Source organism: Salmo salar, chromosome 14, assembly GCF_965601325.2.
Source record: "Salmo salar chromosome 14, fSalSal1, whole genome shotgun sequence".
In the NCBI taxonomy this organism is placed as follows: domain Eukaryota; kingdom Metazoa; phylum Chordata; class Actinopteri; order Salmoniformes; family Salmonidae; genus Salmo; species Salmo salar.
The window spans coordinates 18,336,553-18,349,349 of NC_138304.1; the positions used below are offsets into that span (position 1 = coordinate 18,336,553).

The window sequence follows — 12,797 nt, forward strand, 5'->3', positions numbered from 1 at the left end:
GTAGTGTTCATTAGGAAAGAACACGTGAGAACGTTTTGAAACTGGGACATGCTACCTGAACTTGTCCAATAAGGATGCACATTTTTGTTTTCCATTTTGAAATGTTTTTCTACATTGTACCCTATTGAACAAAACCCATCTTTGGCAGGAAGTTATCTAACTAACGTAGTTGTTTTTCTGTCCCTCCCTGCTCTCCCAGGCTGCCTATGCCCCAGGACAGCCCCCTTCTCTCGTCTTCGCCACCCCACCACCTCAACAAATGAACTCTTCACCGCAACCGCGACAGGTATTGCCCTCTCCATCTCTCTCATTGTATTTCCTGCTCTTTTGCTCACGCTCTCTAAATGTCCAAGCTTCTGTTACGCTGTTAACTCCAGCTCTTGCTCAACTGTAACGCTTTAGTCCAACCTGTTTGTGTTTAAGTGTCTCTGGCTACCAACCTTGATCTCTTGCTCTCTTTTGCTGTCCTCCCTCCCAGTTCGCCGCAGGGCCTCGTGCTTTACACCAACAGGTACTAACTCCCCTCACCTTCCCCAAAATGTCTGTCATCTCCACCTGAAAGTAGACCGCTGTGCGTGAATGCAATTCAACTTCAGAGAAAGATGAGGCTAAACAGCCAATTTAGTTCTGATCAGACCCAGCTGTAACTAGATGCAAAAGCACCTGAAATATTTCAAAAAGTATCAATTCAGGCCATGAGTAGAGCGCCGGGCTATAATCCTCAGCCCTTTTGTGGCTCTCCAGGACCATAGATTCCAGTAGCGATGTGTTCAGGCTGCTAATTACATAGGTTGCCCTTGGTTACACCTGATTCCACCCACTGTAGGACGATACAGTAAAGTTCCTAGGCACCAGGGTCCATTGGTTTTTACATTTCACCTGTCCATGTATAAATTAGTTTCCCTAATCAGGCAAAGTGCCAGCCAACCCATCAGCCAGGCCTACGATCAAGAGGCTTGAATGAAACTGGGACACGCATACGGTAGTTCCTTGTCGATTTAACTCTCTAGCTTTATTTTTACTTGATGGCTTCATATTTTCTGGTAGTCGGCAGCGAACTGTTAGTGGCTGAGTGATATACTGCTTCTTCTCATTCTCTCGTTCCTTCTGCTCTCTTTTCTCTTGTCCTCCTCCTCTCACTCCCCCCTCTCTCTCTCTCTCTCTCTCTCTCTCTCTCGCTCTCTGCCCGTGTGTTGTGCGGCTGAAGGGCGGATACAGGGCACTGCAGGTAACGGCTTCTTTTCCTTCTCACCCTCCTCTCGGTCCATCTGACCTAGCCGTAGTTTAGTCTGAGTCTATAGAACTAACATCCAAAAGTTTATTCTCGAACCTTGCTCAAGGGCCGACAATAATCAGTGATCATTGGCAAAATACTTTTGTTGGGTAGATGCTAGCTATGATCATTGCTGAAACTTGTAGCTGATTCTGCTTCAGTTTAATCCTGCTCCGTCCTATTATAGCCTAGTTCCCAGTCTCCTTTGAAATACTAACCAGAGCCTGAATCAAAAAGTGTCTTTTGACTAGGAGTCCTGATCTAGGATTTGTCCATATAATCATATTCAATATTATCGAAAAAGGCCAAACGGATCCTAGATCAGCACTCCTACTCTGAGACGCTTTGTAAATACTGGGCCAGGATGGATATAGCCACTCCCTGTGAGTCATGGGGGATTCTCATACTCGCTACTCTATGAACAGGCACCCATGATGTGTCCAGTTGTTCACAACACAGGCTTGTAAATCCCAAACTAAAACCCCCTGGCAGTCATCGTGTGTGTGCAGTGTGTTCAGCTCTCTGGAGTCTGGACCAACCTCAACCATCTGACAGTTTCAACATGTGACATTTTAACACCGCAGTACACACACACACACACACACACACACACACACACAGCTCACCATTTCGCTCATACACACACTCAAATATACTGACAGTTTCTCTCTCCCCTCCATCTCTCTAGCCCTACTATGCCAACAGGGCCACCATGCCCACCAGTGCCCCCCGGGTCCAGACCAGCAGCGGGCCTCGTCCGGTGGGTCCCACCCACGTCTACCAGCCCGGCTCCCAGATGATGATGATCCCTGGGCAGCAGCTGTCCTTTGCTGGCTCCCCTCAGGGCTACTTCATCCCCCCTGGACAGGTGCCACAACCGGTCATGATGACTTTATTTTAATGGTCAACTTCACTTGACTATAGGGTTGCAAGATTCTGTCAAATTCACAGCTTTCCGGAATTTGGTGGAAGTTTTGGGAATTTTGCACTCCTAATTGTATAATACCTCACAAGAAGCTTGACCCCTTTAGGACAGGTAACTCAGTGTCCTAATCCTTTAAACAGTTCTAAGTGTCCTCTCGCTCTCTCTCTCTCTCTCTCGCTCTCTCTCTCGCTCTCTGTAGTACCGGGCTCCCTACATGCCACCCAGTCCACAATACCCGGTGACCAGCGGCACGGCAGGCTTCTACCCAGGAACCAGCCCGGCTGAATACTCCACCTATGGTAAGGGGCTCCACTCTGGGCTGTGGCCCAACAGCCAAGCACAACCATGACCACAATCTGGATTAGAACCACAGGTACGATTAGAACAGCAGCTGGAACTCGAACCAAAACCTAGTGTCGAACTGCTAGAACCACAACCATGGCTAGTTAGCTAGCTGTGTTTATCTTACAGTTGGTCAGTCAGTTACTCTTAGTCAGGCCATAAATGTAACTTTTTGGTCCACCAGCCACTGTGGCAGGCATGATATAAACAATACATTTTATCAGCCAAAATATTTTTGGCCTGCTAAAATTACACCAACAAAACACCAAAAAACGAATAAGCATGCTTTGTAATGTTTCTAGAACAATATATGTATTACTAGTAGGGATCCATTGGACAGTGGGCCCACAGTTTCGGTATCTTTATATTTAAGAAACAAAACACAGCACCCTTTAAACAATGAACTCTTTATTTTGCCTATAGACAAATAGAACATTCCATTCAGAAAAATGGCAGCATGACTGACTAGGCCTGGTTTCTGTCTCTACTGTATGAAATCAAGGGGAGAAAAACATTCAAATTAAAAGTGCTTCTTAGCTTTGACAACCAGTAGGTTCTATGCCTTCTCTATTTTAAATAAACAGGGTATATACTTGTATAGGCAATATTTAAAATAACAAAGTGCAACATCAAGTTGGTACCCTATATGAGATATCTATTCCTTTATGTTGAGGTTCTTTTTAGGTTCTTCTGTGAAAAGATAAGCATGTCAACATTCTCTGACGCAAGACGAGAACGGCTTGCACTGACAATGTCCCCTGCTGTGGAGAAAACTCTCACTTGTAACAGAGGTTCCCGGGACACTGAGGCACTGTTGTGCAAGTTTTGTAACATGGGGGAACTTTGACTGGTTTGTTTTCCACCACACAAAACGATCAGCATCCACATGAAGGCAATCTGCTGCCTTGTATGAGGAGACCTCCTCAATAGTTTTGGAAAAGACTTTGGAAAAGAGTTTGAAAAGCTCCCCAAATAACTCTGCCATGGCGATCTTCTTTTGAGGAGGGGATAATGATGGATTTCCTTCCTCTGTGGATGGCTCTGCTTGCACTGCTCGAAACTGCAAGAAAAATGGCTAATAATAATAAATAATAATACAATTATTAAGTGACACATATCTCATCGCATTTTAACGCACACGATAAAAGCAATATCATGAAAAATAATTTAAAAATAGATCAAATACCTGATGTTCATGCTCCACAATTTCTTGGAGGTCCTTGTAGACTCTGTCGCAGCAGGCTGGCAGGGATTTAAACCTTGGATCAAGGGCTGTAGCTCTGTGAAGGTCGTCTAGAAGATCCCGGTCTGTGTATCTTCTCTCCCAAGTCCTGAGTGATGGCTGCCTTGGCCTCCCTGATGGTTGCACTGTCCTCGGGACCTGGTGCCATGGATTTCAGAATCCATTGTCTTTAGAGGGATCATTGAGGTTTCACTGCTCATGGGAGTTGTTATTGTTTTCAGGGGGTTGAGTAGCCAAAATGAGTTCTTCTGCCAGCTTCAGTTCACTGTCAGTCAGCATGGCCATGTCTTTGACCGACTTCTTCACCGCCTTGTCCAATACAGCAGAGTAGATGGCCGGTTGCTGTTCCACATAACGTTCCAACATGTCCTGTATGGTATTCCAATGGGTTGTGATGGATTGGATGTCATGGATTCAGTTGTGCTTTGGTATATCTAGCATCTCTTGCTTGACTGTCAACTTGGTGATCGGTGGTGTTTTTGTGGGGGGGGGAAGTCAACACTTTTCTGACCTTCCCCAGGAGGCGGGACACTGCCTTGAGAGAGAGAGACTGCCCTCGTGGCTGCAAGGTTCAAGATGTGTGCAAAACATCCAATGTGGGGGCCCAAACCCATCAGCTTCATGGGTGGCATTCACTATGTTTTGTGCGTTATCTGTAGTGGCTGGGATTGTGCTATTTGGTCTCTCTTGCTTCCACTCCGTCACAGCGTTCATTAGTTCAAGGGCTACCCCTTCATCAACCCAATCCAGTACATAGTGAACCGTCACAGTGAGGTAGCCTTGAGTTGCTCTGGAGGTCCAACTATCAGTGGAGAGAGCTAGATAGGGTGTCTTTCAATTCGTATCCAATTTCTCTCTGTGATGTTTCATGGAGTTTGGGAATTACTTTGCTGCTGAAAAATGTCTGGGAGGGGACATTGTAATGCGGTTAAACATTTTTCATCAGGTGATGAAATCCCAAGTCAGTAACCACCGAATAGGGCTGCAAATCTTTGGCTATGAGTACTTCCACTGCTGTCGTTATTTCTTTGTTTTTCAGAATTTGTCGCGAATGGACCTTCCCTGCTCCAGCTCCACCTGCAAGGGATACGGTCGAGTGATGGCGACTTAAATTACACATGTTAGAAGTGTTTCCACTCGAGTAGCCGACAGCGGACTGTACTTTGTTTGTTTACGGTCTTCTTACCCTCATCGTATTGAACGCCAAAATCTTCCCACGCAGCGGATTCGAAAGACAGCTGTGCCTCTTCAAATTTGCTTCTCTCTGTCTCGCTAGCTCTCGCCATTGTCACGTTGGAGCTGAGAGAATATTTGTTTTTAGTTTCCCCTCTCTACATGGGCCCCCTTTAGGGAGGTTTCCTACTGAGATGTCATTTCAAATCGTCCATTGGTTGTTTTAAGGGGGAGGGGGTTGCGGTCACTACGGTTGCCACATATTGAGGTATTGCTGTGAGGTAAAGTTTGTCATCCCTCAGGAGCCCCTTAACGGCCTGGGGCCCCAAGCAGTTGCCTGCCAAGCCTGTTCTCAAGTTGTGCGTCTGGTTCTGTGGATCTGAATGTACAACGTGCATGTAGTCTGTAGCGCAATAATTACGTTTTGGAAATTATAGGAAAATGACAGGCATATCGTAATTCCGTGGTTCACGTGTGCGTATTGAACCGTACTGAACGGTCTGCATCCCTAAATACTAGTAAGAAGTAACTAATGTGGTATATTAAATAATATTTTTTTGTCACCTGAGCCTTCATTTTTCCCCCGGAACATGACCCGTCAAACTGCACTTATTAACACCCGCTCTCATAACTCGGAAGCCTGCTGCACCAATGTGTCGGAGGGAACACCTTTCAACTGGTGACCGAAGTCAGCTTGCAGGCGCCCGGCCTGCCACAAGGAGTCGCTAGAGCGCTATGAGCCAAGTAAAGCGCCCCCCCGGCCAAACACTCCCCTAACCCGGACGATTGTGCGCTGCCCTATGGGACTTCAGGTCACAGCTGGTAATGACACAGCCTGGGATCAAACCCCAGGCTGTAGTGATGCCGCAACACTGCAATGCGGTGCCTTAGACCGCTGTGCCACTCGGGAGCCTGTGACCTGAGTCTTTTAACCAAAATACTGTATCACAGATGAGACAAAAACGCTCACCTGCCTCTTTAAGGGCGGGACGTTACCGTGGTAGTGCAACTCGTAATTTTTGTGCCTGTGAGATTGAGTCTGACTAGTAGAAGCGTTCTCTTCCCTAGCAGTTGAAACTGAAAGATATAAAAACAACCTAGCTTGTGAGGAAAAACAACCTAGCTTGTGAACTTAACAATGTAAATAGTGAAGAAACACAAGGACAGTCTCACTTCGGTGGACTTTAGTTTCAAGTAAATTAGACAAACTTTTATGCCTGTGGGTAGACTTCTAAAAATGAATCTTTGACTCGGATCTTCACATGCGCAGAGGCCACAGCAAGGCTGTGTTGCAGCGCAAGTGGAATGAGCTACAGTTGAAGTCGGAAGTTTACGTACACCTTAGCCAAATACATTTAAACTCAGTTTTTTACAATTCCTGACATTTAATTCTTGTAAAAATTCCCTGTCTTAGGTCAGTTAGGATCACCACTTTATTTTAAGAATGTGAAATGTCAGAATAATAGTAGAGAGAATTATTTATTTCAGCTTTTATTTCTTTCATCACATTCCCAGTGGGTCAGAAGTTTACATTCACTCAATTAGTATTTGGTAGCATTGCCTTTAAATTGTTTAACTTGGGTCAAACATTTCAGGTAGCCTTCCACAAGCTTCCCACAATAAGTTGGGTGAGTTTTGGCCCATTCCTCCTGACAGAGCTGGTGTAACTGAGTCAGGTTTGTAGGCCTCCTTGCTCGAACACGATTTTTCAGTTCTGCCCACAAATTTTCTATAGGATTGAGGTCAGGGCTTTGAGATGGCCACTCCAATACCTTGACTTTGTTGTCCTTAGGTCATTTTGCCACAACTTTGGAAGTATGTTTGGGGTCATTGTCCATTTGGAAGACCCATTTGCGACCAAGCTTTAACTTCCTTACTGATGTCTTGAGATGTTGCTTCAATATATCCACATCATTTTCCTGCCTCATGATGCCATCTATTTTGTGAAGTGCACCAGTCCCTCCTGCAGCAAAGCACCCCCACAACATGCTGCTGCTACCCCCGTGCTTCACGGTTGGGATGGTGTTCTTTGGCTTGCAAGCCTCCCCCTTTTTCCTCCAAACATAATGATGGTCATTATGGCCAAACAGTTCTATTTTTGTTTCATCAGACCAGAGAACATTTCTCCAAAAAGTACCATCTTTGTCCCCATGTGCAGTTGCAAACCGTAGTCTGGCTTTTTTTATGGTGGTTTTGGAGCAGTGGCTTCTTCCTTGCTGAGTGGCCTTTCAGGTTATATCGACATAGGACTCGTTTTACTGTGGATATATACTTTTGTACCGGTTTCCTCCAGCATCTTCACAAGGTCATTTGCTGTTGTTCTTGGATTGATTTGCACTTTTCGCACCAAAATACGTTCATCTCTAGAGACAGAACGCGTCTCCTTCCTGAGCGGGATGACGGCTGCATGGTCCCATAGTATGCAAGTATAAACACCATCGTTTGTACAGATGAACGTGGTACCTTCAGGCATTTGGAAATTGCTCCCAAGGATGAACCAGACTTGTGGAGGTCTACAATTTTCTTTCTGAGATCTGGCTGATCTGTCAAGCAGAGGCACTGAGTTTGAAGGTAGGCCTTGAAATACATTCACAGGTACACCTCCAATTGACTCAAATGAGGTCAATTAGCCTGTCAGAAGCTTTTAAAGCCGTGACATCATTTTCTGGAATTTTCCAAGCTGTTTAATGGCAGTCAACTTAGTTTATGTAAACTTCTGACCCACTGGAATTGTGATACAGTCTGTGAACAATGACTTGTCATGCACAAAGTAGATGTCCTAACCGACTTGCCAAAACTGTAGTTTGTTAACAAGAAATTTGTGGAGTGTTTGAAAAACGAGTTTTAATGACTCCAACCGAAGTGCGTGTAAACTTCAACTCTATATAGGCTTCGTAGTTCTTTGACTTTGTGCGATTTTCATTTTCCAGCTATGAAACAATGGCTGAAATACTTTGAAAACAGCTACAGCAGAATACATTTTACAATAAAAGTTTTCACACTTGATTATATTTATTCACAAATGTGAGTGAAATGCTTGCGCTGTGGGGCCCTGACCACCCGCCAACATGGCTGGTGAAGTCTTACCTGCCAATGGCGAAATCTACCCGCATTTGGCAGGTGGTGGGTGTTAATTTTAGGGCCTGATCTTTGTTGATCTTACAGTTGGTCAGTCAGTTGATCTTAGGTTCGTTACCGTATGGCTTTGCTGGTTGCTTGTGGTGGTTTTGCCTGGCAGGTGTTTGTGTGTATGGCGGTCTTTGTTTCTCTAAGGATCCAAGGCTGTGTGAGTGTGTGTGTTTGTGTTTTCTGGCTTTGGTTTGGCTCTATCAGTGTGTTCTGTCTTCTCACCTGCTGCCTCTTACTGCCTTAACACCCTGCTTACCTCTGGTTCCCTTCCCATCCACTCTGCATCTGTCTCTTCCTGTCCTCCCCTATCTCTTTCTCTCTTCCCTTCCCTCGCTTCCTTCCTCTCCTCCCCCTGTCGTGTTCAGAGCCCTCTCTGGCTGCGAGGGAAAGGCGGGGGGGTGGGGGGAGAGGGGGCGGGCGAGAGAACGGGCGTCTCTCTCTCCACGGCGCTCCTCTCACCTCCCAGCGCTACCCCGGTGAGTAAGTGTGTGTGTTTGTGCGTTGCACGGTGTGTGTGGGGCTGCATCTTTATCTGCCTGTTTGATTTGTAGCTCTGTTTCTGTGTATACATAGTTTTATTTTGCTCCGGGTGCATGTGGGTCAGGGCTTGAAACAAACCTTTTGGTCCCCCAGCCACTTAAACCCCCCCCCCCCCCCAAAAAAAAAAACCCCGGAGGAGCATGCTTTGTAATGTAATAAGTGATGTGGTAATATTGCTCAATGTTATGTCATTATTTGTGACATCGGCTACATCTTAAAATATCTCAGGTCTTCGCTAGCAGTTGAAGCAGACACGTTGGAAACAACCCAGCTTGTGAACAAGACATTGTAATAGCCAAAAAACACAGTCTCACTGTAGTAGACTTCAGAGTGAATTAGACCAACATTTATGCCTGTGCTCAGCGCTTCTAAAATCAGTCTGTCTTCAGCACTTCAATCCCAGTGTGCACAGCTCCCCAGCCAGGCAGTGTGCGTGCTGGCGGATTATAGCGTTGGTAGTTGTTTGTGTGATTAGCTACCAGCTATTTATTTTGCTGTAAATGTGCTCGTTCTTCACTTCTAACTCTATTCTTATTCGCAAATGCGAGTGAAATGCTTGCACTGCCAACGTGGCTGGTAAAATAGCCGTATTACCCGCCAATGCCAATCTACCCGCATTTGGCGGGTGTTTTTATTTTAGGCCCCGTTGTGGTTATTTTAACATGTTCCTATTTCAGTGTGTGGTTATTTTAACATGTTCCTATTTCAGTGTGTGGTTATTTTAACATGTTCCTATTTCAGTGTGTGGTTATTTCAATGCTTGTTTAGTCTTTATGGTATGTTTGTGGTCATTTTAGTGTGTGATTGTGTGTTGCTTTCCGTGCTGTGTTTGACTTGCCTCTCTCCTCCCCCCCCCCTCCCTCTCCCCTACAGCAGGTGCCTACTACCCGGCCCAGCCCCAGTACAGCCACACACCCACTGTCCAAACGGCGCCTGTCATGATAAGCCCCGCCCAGCCCCAGCAGCAGGCCCTGCCCCCTCAGCCGCCGCCAAGCCAACCACCGGCACCCAAGAGGGAGCGCATAGCGGTACTGTACCACAAACTAATCTTGCTTTTTCCACTGTAAGACTATACCCTGGTGTTTGGCCTGAAGACGCAGACTTTTCTGGGTGCGTGAACATGACAAAGGTTAACTGTTAGCAAATCAATTGGGCCTTTTCCTTATAAAAAAGCAACTGTTCAGGGGATTTAGAAGTTGTCGATGCTGCTTTTAACAAGTCGTTAGTGTCAGCCTACACTGTTGAGAACACTATTTCCCTAGTATCATACCAGGGTATATATTAGGAGTGAGAAAAGCCCTATAAAGGTCAGAGGGCAGCTGGTATACTATGACCTCGCTGCTGAGGTCAATGCAGTGCAGGAGTAGTACATCTTGCCCCTTACCGCTTATACGGGGTCAGACACGGATATGTTCTCCACCCCTCCCCCCTTAGGGTTAAAGATAGAACCTGGGGATGGTAATCTGTTCCTATATCAGAATTGGCCTCCGAGTAATGTGATCCTAGATATGTGATTTAATGGCAACTAACCTCGTGACACAGATGGAGGCGATTGAACAGCGGGAAAGAAGTATAGATTAGTTTAGATGGTAGGAGGGATGACGGGAGAATAGAAAAGGGGACTATCATTTATTTAGGCCTATTTAACCAGGGTTGTATTCATCAGTATATACCGTAGCAAAATGTTTTGCAATGGGAAACGGAAACAGATAGCCAGTCCCTTCCGGTTTCTGTGCGTTTTTCATCTGTTGCCGTCTAGTGAATACTGCCCAGGCTAGTCGTTTTTTAAAAGAATAAGTTGTTATTTACATTGACGGCCTGCCCAGTGATGGTTAATATGCTAATGTGAAGTGGTCTGACTGTTGGCTGTTCAACTTCGTCCTTCTCTTCAGATCAGAATACGAGACCCCAACCAGGGGGGCCGCGATATCACAGAGGAGATCATGTCCGGGGGAAGGGCCACCTCCACCCCCCCATCACAGGTATGCCTCGCAACCCACTAGGGCCTGCCTGTTCAGGACAATGTAACCTCACAGACCATTCAGAAACATTGTTGTCCAATGATTAAAACTCGATTGCTGTTCACATCCTGAAACTTTGTGATTGGTATTTATCATATGAGGACATCAAATAAACTATGGGGGGGGGGGGAAGCAGAAATGTATCATGTAGAACAGATACGAATGTCTCAGAGCTCTATACATTGTAGTTCTATACATTCAACGCTAAGTGTTTCACATCCCTCAATACATCCCCTGATTTCGCCACCTCCTTGGGATGGTTCCCAGTGATGAGCTCACAACGCAAGTTTGGAATCTTGTGTCTTTGAGATGATTCCACAGAGATGATGTCATAAAGGAGACCAGGAAGTTTGGAATGGAAGCCAACTGTCCCAGAACGGTTCCATTCAGTTAGTGTTTACTTTTAGGTTGTTGTGTCTTGTCTCCAACTCGACTGGTTTTGATCAAGGCAATAGGATAGCGTTAGAAAACACTGTACAACATATTTGTGTTTATTTTTAAAATCTAGTATACGCTAGTTCTGACGGTGCACCTCGTTTTCTGCCACTAGTCCTCCACTACAGAGGGAGAAGGTCCTTCCCAGACCAACGGAGAAGTTACAAAGCCCGTCACCATGATGACGAGAACAGGTGAGCGTCCTCCCAGGTCTTTACATGCTGAGATTTGCCACATTATTATTTTTTTTATTTTTTAAATCTTTATTTAACTAGGCAAGTCAGTTAAGAACAAATTCTTATTTTCAATGACGGCCTAGGAACAGTGGGTTAACGGCCTTGTTCAGGGGCAGAACGACAGATCTGTACCTTGTCATGTCAGGGATTCGAACTTGCAACCCTTCGGCTACTAGCCCAACGCTCTAACCACTAGGCTACCCTGCCGCCCCAGGCTACATTACATAGAGAGTAGAACAGCGTAACATAAACGATGAACTTGATCTTCAATGATTGATTGATATTACGTAATAGTTCTGAACTGATTATTATGTATTTTCTCAGATGACATCATGGAACCTGCGGTTTCCAAAGCGATGGCCGCCGTGACCCCGCCTCCTGCGTTGGTGACCCCAGAGCCTGCCACCGCCACCGTCCCAGCTGAGGCCAAACAGGAAACAGATAGCCAGGCAGCCCCACCTACCGAGCAGGTCGTCAGCCAATCGGCTGTCCTCACGGCTGAGGGGAAGGCCGAGGAGGCCATTCCACCAGAGGAAGACCAGGCCCCTCCCACCTCCCCCTCCCCCCCAGCAGCTCCTACCTCCCCTCCCCCTGCAGAGGTGCAGACACCACCCCCCATCACCACCATCGCTCAGGTCAGCGACACGGTCGATGCCGGTGTGACCCTGGCGGGAAAGGCAGTGACTCCTGAAGCTCCTCCCATTGAGGAAGAGCCTTCGGCCGCCCCAGCAGCCGTCGAGAAACCTCCCGCCCTGGTAGCGGAGAAAGAGGAGGCAGAGAATAAAAAGGAAGAAGTGGTGGTGGAGGAGGAGAAGGTAGAGAAGGTAAAGGAGGAGCCTGTGCTTACCACCAAGCCAGAGGTAGTGGCGCCTGTTACGGTGGCGGTCGCCGAAGAACACACTAAACCCGCTCCACGACCTTTGACCCCCGTCGCAAAGGCAACGATCAAACACTCCGCCCCGGCCGTGAAGCCGGTGGTGTCTATGGAAGCTCCCACTAAAACTGAGAGCGTGGTTGAGCCGACAGCTACGAAACGGGAAACTGCTGCTGCGGTGCCCGCGTCTGCCCCCGTTCCTGCCGTCACTCCCTCTGTCCCGGAGGCGGAGCCCGCCATGGCCCAGAAGAGCGAGGCGCAGACGCCCCTGTCCAACGGCCTCCCCCAGGAATACCCCGACGAGGTAGACGCCCCCGTGCCCGCACAAGAGCGGACTGCAATGCCCAACACAGAGCCTGCCGCTCCCACACCTCAGGAAACTGCTACCCCTGCAGCTGCTGCCGTGGCAGAGGAGGGGGAGAAGGAGGAGAAAGAGGAGGATGCAGCCACAGTGCCCTTGGCCAGTAGCCCTTCAGAGGACACGTCTATGCAAGGTGAGAGGGGAGGGTTTTTACTGGTCGGGGTCACTTGGTCCGGAAGTTCTGTGTGCACCAAGAGTTTGGCTGGCGCAGACGGGTCCTGGATGGTGTGGCTTCAGGTTTTGAC

General features: G+C 47.1%; 1 protein-coding gene across 9 annotated transcripts in view; it reads left to right on the forward strand.

Annotated features, from left to right (window-relative positions):
* LOC106568864 (eukaryotic translation initiation factor 4 gamma 1-like) overlaps nt 1-12,797 on the forward strand; it is a 31,599-nt gene that overhangs the window by 7,499 nt on the left and 11,303 nt on the right. For 4 of the 9 annotated variants that reach the window (XM_014139611.3, XM_014139610.3, XM_014139609.3 and 1 more), the window contains exons 3-11: nt 200-286; nt 479-511; nt 1,208-1,228; nt 1,962-2,141; nt 2,398-2,497; nt 9,499-9,653; nt 10,518-10,607; nt 11,197-11,275; nt 11,642-12,685. In XM_014139611.3, the coding sequence (XP_013995086.3) occupies nt 200-286; nt 479-511; nt 1,208-1,228; nt 1,962-2,141; nt 2,398-2,497; nt 9,499-9,653; nt 10,518-10,607; nt 11,197-11,275; nt 11,642-12,685 (1,789 nt within the window). The remainder of the gene's footprint in view (nt 1-199; nt 287-478; nt 512-1,207; nt 1,229-1,961; nt 2,142-2,397; nt 2,498-9,498; nt 9,654-10,517; nt 10,608-11,196; nt 11,276-11,641; nt 12,686-12,797) is intronic. The other 5 variants (XM_045694004.2, XM_014139616.3, XM_014139612.3 and 2 more) reach the window with 4 other exon arrangements.